This window comes from Hippocampus guttulatus, chromosome 17 (genome assembly GCF_054856545.1).
Source record: "Hippocampus guttulatus isolate MCC_2025c chromosome 17, RoL_Hgut_1.0, whole genome shotgun sequence".
Lineage (NCBI taxonomy): Eukaryota > Metazoa > Chordata > Actinopteri > Syngnathiformes > Syngnathidae > Hippocampus > Hippocampus guttulatus.
This window is the reverse complement of record NC_141277.1, coordinates 1,803,965-1,816,493: the sequence shown is the minus strand read 5'-3', so window position 1 is coordinate 1,816,493 and position 12,529 is coordinate 1,803,965. Positions and strand designations below refer to the sequence as shown.

Below are 12,529 nucleotides of genomic sequence, written 5' to 3'. Positions count from 1 at the left end.
TGCAAATTTTATATAGCATATATAGAGACCCTCAAAAACTTTACAATTCAAATCTTGATGTGCGACAATTGTTGTTTACTATTTGCTACTTCATTGTTGATATTTAGTACTCGTTATAACTCATTAATGCGTGTTGGATTTTCATAATTACTTTTACCCTCTCATTGATCGCCTATTTACGTTTTAAAACTACTTCTGAATGTCAACGTTTCAATTTGATATGCGCTTGCATAATTTGTAATATTCCGCACTTGCATCGATCTCGAGAATTCATGAAATCTAAAAATAGATGCTGTACATTTTGCTCGATCGATTTTGAACTTGTTTATTCATTCAGCATTTCATAACAAATATGAATCACGATTCTTCCCTGCAAACAAACAAACAAAACACATCAGGTTTTTTTTCTGAAAATAGTCAATATTTCACTACCTGCTTCTGAACGTGGGAGTCGGTGTTTTTGCAAGCAGAAAAACACTTTGATTGGTAACCGGTTGGTGAAAAACAAGTTCTCCGTTGTTCATGAGCGTAATTTGAAAGGTGTTCATAAATTGCTCACATTAAGATAACCAACTGAGAAGAAATTCAGTATCATCCCTTGTTGCATTTTCTGCAAGACAACAGAGAACAAGAGTTTGATGTCAATCGAGCAGAGACTGAAAGCGACCTCCTCCGCGGGGATCAGGTTGCTTCTCCGTGACATTGTCTCTTTTGTTCCAACAGACAATACAGGCACGTTGAACTATTAGCTTCCTCTTTGTGGAAGCTGTGACGTCCGCCCGTGTCACCGCTCGCACTGAAAAGGCTTGCCGAAGAATTCTCCAACTGACCCAAACTTTCCCCACGAGCAATTGTGAACGAGGTCGCACACAAGCGGCAACGGAAGCCGACAACGTATCCGGGAACGAACGGGTCTCCGGTCCGAGGCCGTAGTACTCGGCCGGAGCGGAGGCCTCTCATTGGCGGAGAAGGGGGCGGCTGCGGTTGGCTGGCGCCATGGCATATTCTGCGTGGACTCAGCGCCGGGACCTGCTCCGCCAGATGCCCTCCTCTCGTCCCCTGCAATGTTTGCAGCCCCACGCACGCGATCCCTCGCTCCGCTCGGCTGCACCCTCTCATCGCATTACTTCTGCTATTCTAACTCCTCCATCAATTATGCACAAGAATAACTCCGGGCCCTGATGGAGCCAAGACATAAAAGGGGGATCACGGATGTCAGCGCTCGCAGCGTCGGCCCGCGTGCTGCCGTCGCGCTGCTGCCCTGACCACTGATATGAGCACCGAGCTACAAAGTCAGATCCTAGAGCTGCACCAGGCACCCACAACGGAGTGCATTAACATAGCTCGGACAAATGTCATTGTACCGATGGGACGCAAACTAAATCGACATTCACCCCCCCCAAAAAAAGAGAATAGTTATTGCATACGATTATTTTCAGCTAGCTAGTTTTGATGACCTGTGTGTTATGGCTTAAGCGACTCCTTTCCAGGATTGTAAACCGTTTGTCAAAATATCAGCAACTTGGGTGAAAATGCCAAACAATTTGAGGGAGACTTTGTCACCAAGTCTTTACAGATTGTATTATTGTGACAACAATTTGTGGCTCAAACTTTTCAGACTGCTCCGCACCTCACGTGTGAAACTGCTCTGACTTTTAATGGCGTTCTTGAAGTAAGTTTTTGTTTCACACTGAAAATTAAGAGTGTATATAAAACAAACGTGAGCGATAATGAGGAGAAGCTTGTATAATATATGCAAATGCCATTGTTAGCTTATATATGAAGATGCTATGTTTATACTGTATGTTGGACATTAAAACCTCAATAATAACAACAATATAGATGTGGATATTTCAAGAAAATAATTTGTTGTTGTTTTTTTGTTTTTTGGGGGGGGGTTAAGATGAAAGTTTACGTGAGGAATTCCAAAGAAAATCCGTGAGAAGACACCACACCGCTATGGGAACATCAATAATACAAAGTATCTATGAAAAAAAAAAATGTACACTGTCAGATTTCGAAATTGTATCCTTTTTTTTTTTTACATAAAAATGTAAGTGTACTGATTTAGTTCATCGGTAACTGACAGAGGTTCGTAACCTACTTTTTTCTTCTTGGAGACAAAATGGAGTCGAATTGGGAAAATGGCGGCCTCGGCCGGGCGCGCCGCCACACAGTGTGGGGAAGAAAGACAAAGAGGAGAAATCAGACACGTCGTCACGGAAAGAGATTTAGACAGTTTGACGGTTTAGCAAATGAACCTGTGCTTAAATTGATTAAATAACTATTTAATCCCCGGAATCAAAGTAACAGTCCCGGAAAAGTATTTGCGGAGAGGGAGGGAGAGAAAAGGCGACGTAATGGCAAGGCCTTGATTCAAGTGATTCCCGTCCTGACCTGGATTTCTCCCGGTTGCGTGTGAAGGTTTGTCCGAGCTCGATCGTAAGATCACAAAGCGCCTATTCAATATTTCACAAGTCCCAAAGCGCCAAGCCAGCAGAAATCCTACAGGAGCAAATATTCAACGGGTCCTCCAGTCACACGAAAGGTCCGCCGAAGTCGGACCGAGTTCATCATCGGCTGACGCTGACTAATCACGTCTGCGTGGGTCAATTTCCCGCAACTCGAGCGTGTTCGATAATGTCAATCAGCACTCATATAGTACCTTAAATAAAAGTACTGTCATTTTTTTGAGTGAATGTGAATGAGTGACTCGACAATATTTGGGTCATAACTCTCAATGTGGCGCAGGGTTGAATTCATTTTTTGACATGATGCACAGTCGCAATCTTGACACTTGGATTCTACAATAAGAAGTCGAGAAACACAGATCACGTCTTTTGGCAAGACCACATCGACCGACTGCGTTCCTTTCAAAATTCCCGCCACGCTCTGAACTTATGTTTTGGGGGTGGGGGGGGGCCGGCGGCAGCAGCCGCCTCGCTCTCCGCCATATCGAGCGCCGCCCCGCAAAGTGCGGCGGACTTGTGCAAACCGTTAGCGGCTTAGTGGCTCTTTAGGAGCGCCTCGGAAGCAGTTTTGAGGAGCTTTACTGCGGTCATTAGGAGGTAAGGCTGATTAATGTGAATGGTCAGGCAGGACCTGGCTTTCTGAAGGAGGAACACAGAGGGGTGAAGGGTCTCACAGGAAGTGTTTTGTGTCTCCGCACAAAAGGAGGGCTGACCTCTTAAGCCCCTTAGAGCCTCTTTGCTAATACCCTCACCGGTGCCTACAAAGACACAGGGGATGCCATTTCACCACTCACATTTAAAACAGCGTTCACAAAAAGCCTCGCCGAGGTTGGAACGGCAGAAAAAGTGAATCTCTGTGCAGTCGAGTGAAACTGAGATTAGGCCTGAAGAGTCTCCCGCTAATCCATTGACTGGGGCGCATATCAAACGGAAGAAAGCTAAAGTCACACAATATCTTATCACAACACAGAGGGGGACGGAGGAGACCTTTGTGGCAGCAGGGGGGAAAAAAAAACCCAAAACATTTATAATCTTTTTTTTTTCCCCAGATCAAAGAGCTTTTTTCGGTTTTAAGACAACTTTGTGCATGAATGTATCATAGTCGAAAGGAGAATCGCTAAAATCATTGGCGTTGTGACACCGATGAGGGAAAGCGCAAGGGAAAATGAAAGAGTGGATTTAATGTGTGGAGCGAAGGCGTCCATTTAAGTTAACGTGAAAATATCTTTTCAGGATGGGTTTTTTTTTTTTTCATTTCTGAATCACACGTGAAACTCTGTTAAAAACAAAAAACTAATGGAGAAGTCATTTTTTTTCAATTCCCCTTCATTTCAATGAATCCCGACTATCTTAAATAATTTCCTGTCCAGATTCAGACAGAGAAAACATTTTAAGATCAGCCCAGTTGTTACCAAACCCAAAATATGTTTCGCATCTTACATATTTCACATCCGATGAAAAAATGCGATTTTTCAGTAGACCGACGCTTGACTTCTCTCATTAAGTAAGAATTTGCCTTCTGCGAGCGCGCTGAAAGCTCAGCACACCTTCGCTGGAGCATTCGCACATCAGAAAAGGTCAAACAATTTCACACCTTTGCCTCCGCCTGCTGCGATGACACTCTTCCTTTCCAGGTAAATATACTTGTTGTGTCCACACGAGCTGTGTTTATTGTTATTTTTTGCTTTGGAAAGACCGTAGCGTTTGCGATGGCTTGTCTCGCTGTTATATTGCAACTGATGGGTCATGCAGACAAAGATACAGTAAATAAATAAATGCTTGACTAGAGGAGATAATTATTTGTAGCTTCATGTCTGAGCGGAAGAAAGCATTACTGGAGTTTGCTGGAAAAGAATTCTTGCAAATTCCACTTTAAAGGTCCTGTTGGTGTATGTGACTGTGAGAATATATATATCTATATATATATATACTGTATATATTAAAAAGAGACCACAAAGTCCTCTTGTTGCAAACCAGCACTCTTGCCAGACATGATAGTAACCTCTCGTCACTAGTAGCTGTCAATCACAGCCGAGCTGCCTGAGGGCCTCGCCTTATTAGTCGGAGCGTTACAAAAAAAAAAAAAAAAAAAGAGGGCCGGGGGGGGGTCGCTCCTCTCTGCAGGCAGGGTCATCGAGAGCATGAGGAATGACGGGCGTCTCCACGGGACCGTTGACACCCACTCCGCAAGGACTTAGGATTCAGGCACGACTAATGCAAGGCAAACTCAGCGTTTAACTCATCCGGTGGTTAATTCTCACAAAGGAACTATGGAGGCGCTGGGGGTGAGCTACACCGAGTTGTAGGAGGCGGATACATATATCAAATGAAGCAATGCTCGACCTTGTAAAGAGGGGAAAGGGGCTTGTTTGAGGGAGGGGAGTATTCTGGACTCTGTACTTGGCCGATGATTTGTGGAGACGATCATTCTACAAGAAACATCTTTGCCTTTCGTTTTGACTCATAGGCCGTTAATACGCTTTCATTTGGGGCCTATACGCCATGAATCGCCCTCGCTGGGTTCCAAAATGGAAGATAAAGCCCAAAAGGTTTCTCCTTTTGACCGGCACTTATTGATACATTCGAAAGCTCCCGGGCAGGAAATCACTTTCATTCAGCTCTCTTTGATCCTCTGACACTTCCTCTGAGCGGACACGCCGGTTCTGACCACACCCTAGCGACTCGAAGGCCTGTCGCGTAGCCCCCGGCCTCTTCCGAGGAAGCGCCTCTCACCTCCGCGACCGTGTTGTATTGTCCCGCCGTTGTAAATTCCCTCCGCTAACTCGGATAACGTAACCCCCCCCACCCCCCGCTCCATCTCCTCCTTCTCCCCGTCCCGTCACCCCGCACAGTGAAATGCCGAGACAACAATAGCGCTCTTTCAGGCAGAAGACTGCGCCGGCGCTGGGAGAGAAAATCGGTCCTGAGACCCAGTCAATATTTGGACGCGGTTGCCTTTTTGTGTCCCTTTTTAATCCAAGCGGAACCGAGCCGGCAGGGAGCCGGGGAAAGGCTGAGAGGGGGAACGCGAGGGTAAACACTTGACACAATGCAAACGGGCCAACTCACAACACCACTGGGAAACTCTCACAATATCACTCTGTCACCCGGTGAAAAGTGGAGTATTGTTCCTTTAAGTGAAGATTAAAGCGAGAAAACAAATAGCGGAGGTCATTGCGCGATGGGGAGGAAAAGTGGACGAGTGTCATATTGAGGTATTCGCACGGTTGGGGCGGGGGGGGGGGTTAGCTCCAACATCAACAAACACGAACCTCGAGTCGGCACCGAGAGTGACGGCGGGAATCAACGGATCCGAGGTCTCTTCGGCCAATATGCGCACAGATCATACGTGAGAACGGGCCACTGAAAAGATTCTTTGATTGGGGGGGACGGATGGCTTGCATCTGCTGCGGAGAGCTTTGCATGACTATTGTCACGGATTAAGGCAACCCCCCCCCCTCCGCTCCCCCCCTCCCTCGGGAGGTGACGGTGCTCACGCAGAATGCCGAGATACCTTCTCTCCCCAGCTGTCAGCTCGTTAGTCCCGCCCAATGAGCTTCTTTGATGAGGACGGGTATCGGTTTCCATGGCGTCCGAGACACAAACAGCTTGAGAGATTAGGAAGGCAAACCTCGGGCCCCGAATTCTCTCGGTGATCCCCCCCCCGCCCCCACCCCATCAGAGACAAATAAACACCTTGGGCCACATCAACGCCACCATATGGACCCGGGTGGCTTTTAATGAAGCAGCTAAAGAGCGGGTGAGCGGGGACTTTGCTAATAGCTCCTTGTCAGAGCGGCGGTAAATACCCCACTCGCACAATTTCTTCAATCGTTTGGGTGCCCGAAACAGACGGCGAAGCTGACAAGGAACATCTGTGGCTCGTTTTTCCTCACATGAGCGTTCCCGCCGCAAAATGCAACCATTTTTATTTCCATTGCTTTGATTGAGATGTTTATGTCTTTGAAGCAATTTTCTAGCGGCGGGCCACGAACGGAACGTTTGGAACTCGGACCGAATAAACGGGGGATGGACGCGAGCAAAAACCTGCTCGGTAGGCCGCAGATCCAAGACGGGTTTTGATTCTTTGCCCCGTTCTGATCTGTAAGATCGTGTGCTTAACAAAATGTTTGCGATAGGAGCAACCAATGAGTTATTTTTACAAAACGTGACCAAATGAATGCCGTAAGTATCAATCCTCATGAAAACATTCTTCGGATCTAACATTTATAAGGACTAACGGGATATGGATGAAAATATATATGCTAGTACAAGCTAGCATCATGACATGGTAGCGACCCTCGTCGTTACAAATGCGCCTTCTTCTACACCTTTGAGGAGAGCGTTTCTTCTGTATTCCGTATGATTCAAAATTCCGCACAGGCGCCATCTCCAGATCTGCGAAAAATCTGCATAGCAACTACGGGAGAAGCGCAGCCGACGGCGCATGCGGCGTCCCTTGAAAAGCAGATCATCTCAGAGGGGAGCAAACTTAAAGTTGTCAACGGTTACAAATCGTGTTCTCTTCAGCCAAGTCTAATCAAGTCCATATTTGGGACATTTAACAACAAAACAAACACCAAATAAACTTGAGGAGTCTCATCACTCAGTTCTCGTGAGTTTCTACTCAACAAAATCCAGACGGACTGAGCGTTCTGCACAATATAACGCCATCGAGTTTTATGAGCGCCGCCGTCAATTGCCGAATCTTTTTCAAACGCCGGGCAAAGCCGAATCATCCTCGGGTTGGACTGTAAATCCCTCATCCTGCACGCCCAGTCTTGCTGTCTGAGTCTTAATCGGCAAGGCGCATCAGCGCGGGGAAAGACGTTTGCCCGCGTACCCAAACATCACAAACCAAGATCAAAATCACAACAAGGCTCCTTTGTTGCCCTCTCTGCAATCATGTCAACTAAAAAAAAAAAAAAGTGGTTTCTTATTTCACAACTCACTTCCCGTTTCAAATTTAGAGCTCCCGTAGATGCCGTTCGTCCTCACTTTGGACAAATGTGCGACAGAGATTCGTAGAAGAAAGGTGTAAGAACGCCAACGCGGAAGCTGGGACTCAAACGCAGCAGGTCCCCCCGAGCTCCAACAGCGGCTGCGGTTACATGAAGCCGAAGCGTTACGGGCGTGAGACGCAGGCATGTCGGGAACACGGAAGGTCAGAAAGGGGAACGGGGGGGGGGGGCTTTCAGAATGGCTCTTGCCTACATTATGCGGCTCGGGTCGGATGAAAGTTGTGAATGAGAAAGGGGCGCAGTCATTGAGAGTTACTCATTTATTGAGCTGCCTTTCTCTCGAGACAAAGTCCAGGCGGGGTGCCGTGCCGAAAAAAACGCCACTGGGTGCCCCGTAAGTGACGGTACTGCCCCGGTTTTGACCCTGACAACGGGTTCCCCTTCGCGTCGCTTAACCTGAAGCTTACGAGCAAGTGTGTGACCTCGGCATGTGCGGATCTCTCGCAAGACCCAACGTCACGCTGCGTCTTGGCCACCTCCGTATGCGCCCCGATTGTCTGGCCCAGCTTGAGCCGGGTGGAGGGAGGTTAAAGACGGGATGGGGGTTGGGGGCGCATGGAAGCCAAGAATCCTGACTCGGGAACGATTTGAAGGCCAAAAGAAGGGACGAGAGCCAGGGAGCGGAACCAAAAGCGCTTATCGGCAACAGATATCCCGCCTTTTATCTTACGACGACGTTTGCGTCGGGATCGTCAACGCAAGGGCTAAAAAGCAAGCTCTCGGCATGGGTTTGCCTTGGCTCGGCTCGAGAACGCACGGCGGCTGCCTCGCTGTGCCTTTTGACAGGAAATCTCATTTCTGGTTCTCGAGAAAAGGTGGACGTGATTTGTCAACGCATCGGCTTTGTACGGCACCTTTCAGGGAACCGGGGGATATGTTTGAGACCGAGCAAAACAAAATAATCCCAACGAATTACATATGGACTCAAAAATGGATAGACAGATCGTGAAACAATGTTTTCGCACTACTTTAAGGGACACAAAACCTCGAAAAAAATACTAAAAGAAAGCAACAAAAAAAAGGACTCGTCTCATCAATGAGATTCGAGTAGATGAGAGCCGACATTATTACTCATCCGACCTACTGACGTACGTTGTTTGGGTTTCAAATGTGAAGTGGCGCAAAGCACAATGTTAAAAAATGTGTCCCGGTGCGCACAGGTATGAAAAAAAAAAGTATTGCGAGTCACCTGTTCATAAAATGCACACTTTTCAGCAAGAACGGTAGTTTGGGGGAATATGATTCATCAGATGAGTGTGTGGGGGGGGCAGCAGGATCGCGTTTCCAATCGCTGTGAGTTGATGATGATGCGATAATTCTACCGGCAGGATATCAACATTGTTTTGCGTGCTTGCAAATTGGTTTTGTTGGAGATGAAGCAAAAATGTGTCAGTCACTCTTGCATCTCCACCGTACAAGGAAAGCCGAGCGGGGAAAGACTTACTTGGGGTTGGTGCGGTTCCAGAAGACGGCGTAGCGGTCGGACACCACTTTGGAAGCCGGGTCCTGAGCGCACACCCCGACGACGACCAGGACGAGAGACAACAGCATTTCCACCTGCGGCATGTTTGCGACCAAACCAAATCGACGCCACTCCGGCTTTGATTTCAAGGTTCTGACCGATGTGGTTGCAAGTCAAGTTGGTTGAGCCCCTAAAGTTACTTCATAAGTCTCCGTCTCTCTGATAAAATTGTCCTCTGTCCTTTTTTTTTTTTCTTCAGCAAAAATAACAGAAAGTAAATTTAAAGGAGAAAGCCAGTTTCCATCAACTCAACTCTGCTTGTCCAATTTGCGCTGCAAAAATTCCCTGAGAGGAGGCGCGCTTGTGAGGGCAGAATATCACGTTAAATGCTCCACTTGGACGGAGAAATAGAGTCCTTATGCTGCCATCGTCGCTGGAATCTTCTGAGCTGAGGATCTCTCGCCGATGTTCCTCACCAAGAAGCTGACGAGAGCGACGACCACTAAAAGCGGCAAACGGCTCAACGCGTGGATGCAAATTGAAAAAACCCCCCCCCCACAAACTAGTCCTCACGATCGTGCACCAACACGCAGTCAGGCTCCGAGCTGGAACGTCCACGGACGGTGTCGCACGGATCGAGCGCGGGCGAGAGGCGGCGTTTGCAACCAGACCAAGTGTGCGCCTCGGATTTTGCAGCCATTCTCCCCTGGACCAACCCCCCCCCCCCCCCCCCCCCCCCCAATCACTTCCCACCATCCCCCCACTCTCGCGCACTCCCTCTCCCTACTCAGTGTTGTACCAGCCGCAGCCCCGCTGCAAAAAAAAAAAAAAGTGTCCACATCCTCCGGGTTGTTTCTGTACCGCCGGCTCATCAATTGACGTCTCCAAACTAAAATCGGAGGTTTCCCAATGAAAATAATGCGATTGTGAATTCTTTGAAAGCCTCGCGTGCAGAAAATGCATCTCGGTTGCGTGTGGTTTGAAACATCCCCGGTGAGTTTTTTGCAGCGTGCGCGTTTTGATTTGGGATGACGGCGGTCTTATTTACAAGAACAACATCGTTCGTTGCGGGGCGCGTCTCAGATTCCCGAACGGATCATATCGTCAACATGGAACCGCAACGAGCCTCTTTTTTGACAGCCTCCTCTTAGCACAACAAGGAGGTAAAGTTCCATTTTTTTTGTTTTGTTTTCAAAGCTCCGCTTCCATTTGCGTTTTACGTTTCTTTTAACAAGTGGCACGCTGGCGCCTTTTAAAACGTTCCCTTTTGTTGGAAAGTTAAATATAAGTCAACAATCACGTGACAATTTTTGTCATACATATGTGCAAGTTGCTTTTCTTTTTCCACCATGAAAGACTCAAGCTGGTTAAAAAGAAATATTCTCTACCACACACCCACACAAACAAACGGGGTTATATATTTATTGCTTATTCCTTTAAGGGGTTGTCTTTTTCTGTCTTTTCCTCGCTGCATGTAAAATCGGTTTCAGATCTGTGCAACTTGACTGCGGAACGTCGCGTTTGCTCAGCGACTCACTGCGCCGCGCAGTGGCGACCGTGGAAACAGCATCGTGTGTGAAATGTGTTAGATTTAAGTCTCCCTTCACTGAATGGCAGGATGAATTGTGTTTTGTAAAAAAAAAAGTCAGCCTTTAAAAGTAGTTCTCCATTTAGTTTGTTCGGGAGATTCTCATTTAAAAATAGGTTTGTTATTGTGAATTTTCTGACCTCTCAAATTCCCACGCGCACACCAAAGTCAAAATGTGCCCACAAGAAACGATTCTCGCTATGAATGTGGATTTTCAGTTCCTGTCGTGGCTGGCGGTCCTAAGCTTTTTGTCCGTGCTGCGTTCATACAATGAATACCATTAAGGGGAAGAAAAGAAAAAAAAAACGAGCAGTCAGACTGACTGACAGACAAAAAAAGTATTTTAAAGTCTACTGAAGATCCTAAACACAAAAGCGTATCAGCTGACGTCACATACGAACAGCCGACCCCAAAGAGGCCGCAATCGTTTCAACCACAGAGGCGAAAACGTGTTTGGCTTGACCCCGAAAGCCATCACGATCCGCTTTGTTTACAGTAAATTACGCTCCACATTGCGTTTGTTTGGGTGTCGGTTGGTGTGCGTGTGCTCGCAACACACGCGCCTGTCACGTACATGCAAACACAAGCGTGCGGCCCTGAGATTTGATGAGCTTGCATGCGTGAGTCTTTTGTGCGGGAGCGTGCGTCGTGAGCGAACACGGGGGGGGGGGGGGGGGGGGGGCGATCGTCCGGCTCGATATGGCAGACTATCGCACGAGCAATAATCACCTCATCTTTCCTGCCAAAGTGGCTGTCCTACTTCATTTATGCCTGCTACACGTCTGCGTTCCCCAAGACAATGGAGTCGTTCTAAATTAGGGTCAGCGGGTCTGCCGGCACCAACCGCAGCCGCGCATGCCAAAGTTTCTCATGGCCTTACCGGATCGGCGCGTCGCACTCACGAGAGCAACGGGGGCTCCGGCTGGAGTGCAGATGACATGAAGTTGAGGAGAGACGGCGACCATGTGGCAGTTTTTTTGGGTTTGTTTTTTTTTTTTTTAATGCAATGTGTAATAATCCATTTATGTTGTGACAGTAGCCTCGAATGGCCTCAATTAACGTCCATTGTAAGCAAAAAAAGGTAATCGCGTCCTTTGTTGAAAAGCACGATGCGTTCATATTTCAATCGCTGAGCCGGACATGTTTCTCACTTTATCCCCACATAAATTCGGCACGCGTATGATTACGCATTACAAGCACGATGACATTTTGCTCCTCAGCAAGGTCGCGGCGGCAGTTAGCCTCCCACGGTCCGGTGTCACGAAGGCCTTTTCATTATTTTGTGGGGAAAACCTGGTCGTGATCATGACGTTGGGGATGTAAAGGTGTTCGGTGTAAGCCAAATCGGCAAATGGAGAAAGAATGACGTGAAGTGGGGACTTGGCAGTCTTCAGTCGCCCGATGTGGCTGCCGGCAAGCGGCTCCATTGGGTCGGTCTATTCGCTAATCATAAAATATTGCTGCAGGGAGACATCCGTGTTGGGTCGGTAACCAGTCTGAACTGAAGATCGGTTGACTTTTTGTTGACTGGAATCTTTTAAAAGGTTTTTCCAGGAGAAACAAATCAAAGATTTCTATTGGGCCGCCTGTCGGTTACATTCTGATGAGTCATGCATTTCCCTTTTCTGTCTGCTTGACTCAAAAGTCCTTCTGACTTCCTTCTACTTGCTCTGGTGTCTCGGGTTTCCCATTTTCCAACTGCTTGTGATGCTATCGCCGAGTCCTCGCGGAAAAGTAAACGTGCGTCTCGCTGACGTGGGATCGGTTTACCCCTCCATCTCTCTTCTTCAACTCGCGTCGAAAAGCTGCGGCGTGACACTTCCCGGCTGGTCTCAAAGGACGCCGACGATATAAATAATGGAGGGGAATACGTTCACGTGATCGATGCAGATTCATGAGGAATAGTGAGCGGTGCCTCGGGAGGAAGGACAGCAGGATGTGTGGGACCCAGAAAGACGTGGGAGGTCTGAGATATTCCCGTCCAATC

The 12,529-nt window shown here is 47.7% G+C and overlaps 1 protein-coding gene across 1 annotated transcript in view; it reads right to left on the bottom strand.

The window, feature by feature from the left end:
- The window catches only part of LOC147191435 (ephrin-A5b-like), a 47,768-nt gene extending 38,709 nt beyond the window's left edge, over window positions 1–9,059 (bottom strand). The window contains exon 1 of the mRNA XM_086135251.1: window positions 8,937–9,059. Within this exon, the coding sequence (XP_085991377.1) occupies window positions 8,937–9,058 (122 nt within the window). The 5' untranslated portion in view covers window position 9,059. The remainder of the gene's footprint in view (window positions 1–8,936) is intronic.
- Window positions 9,060–12,529: the final 3,470 nt, after the last annotated feature.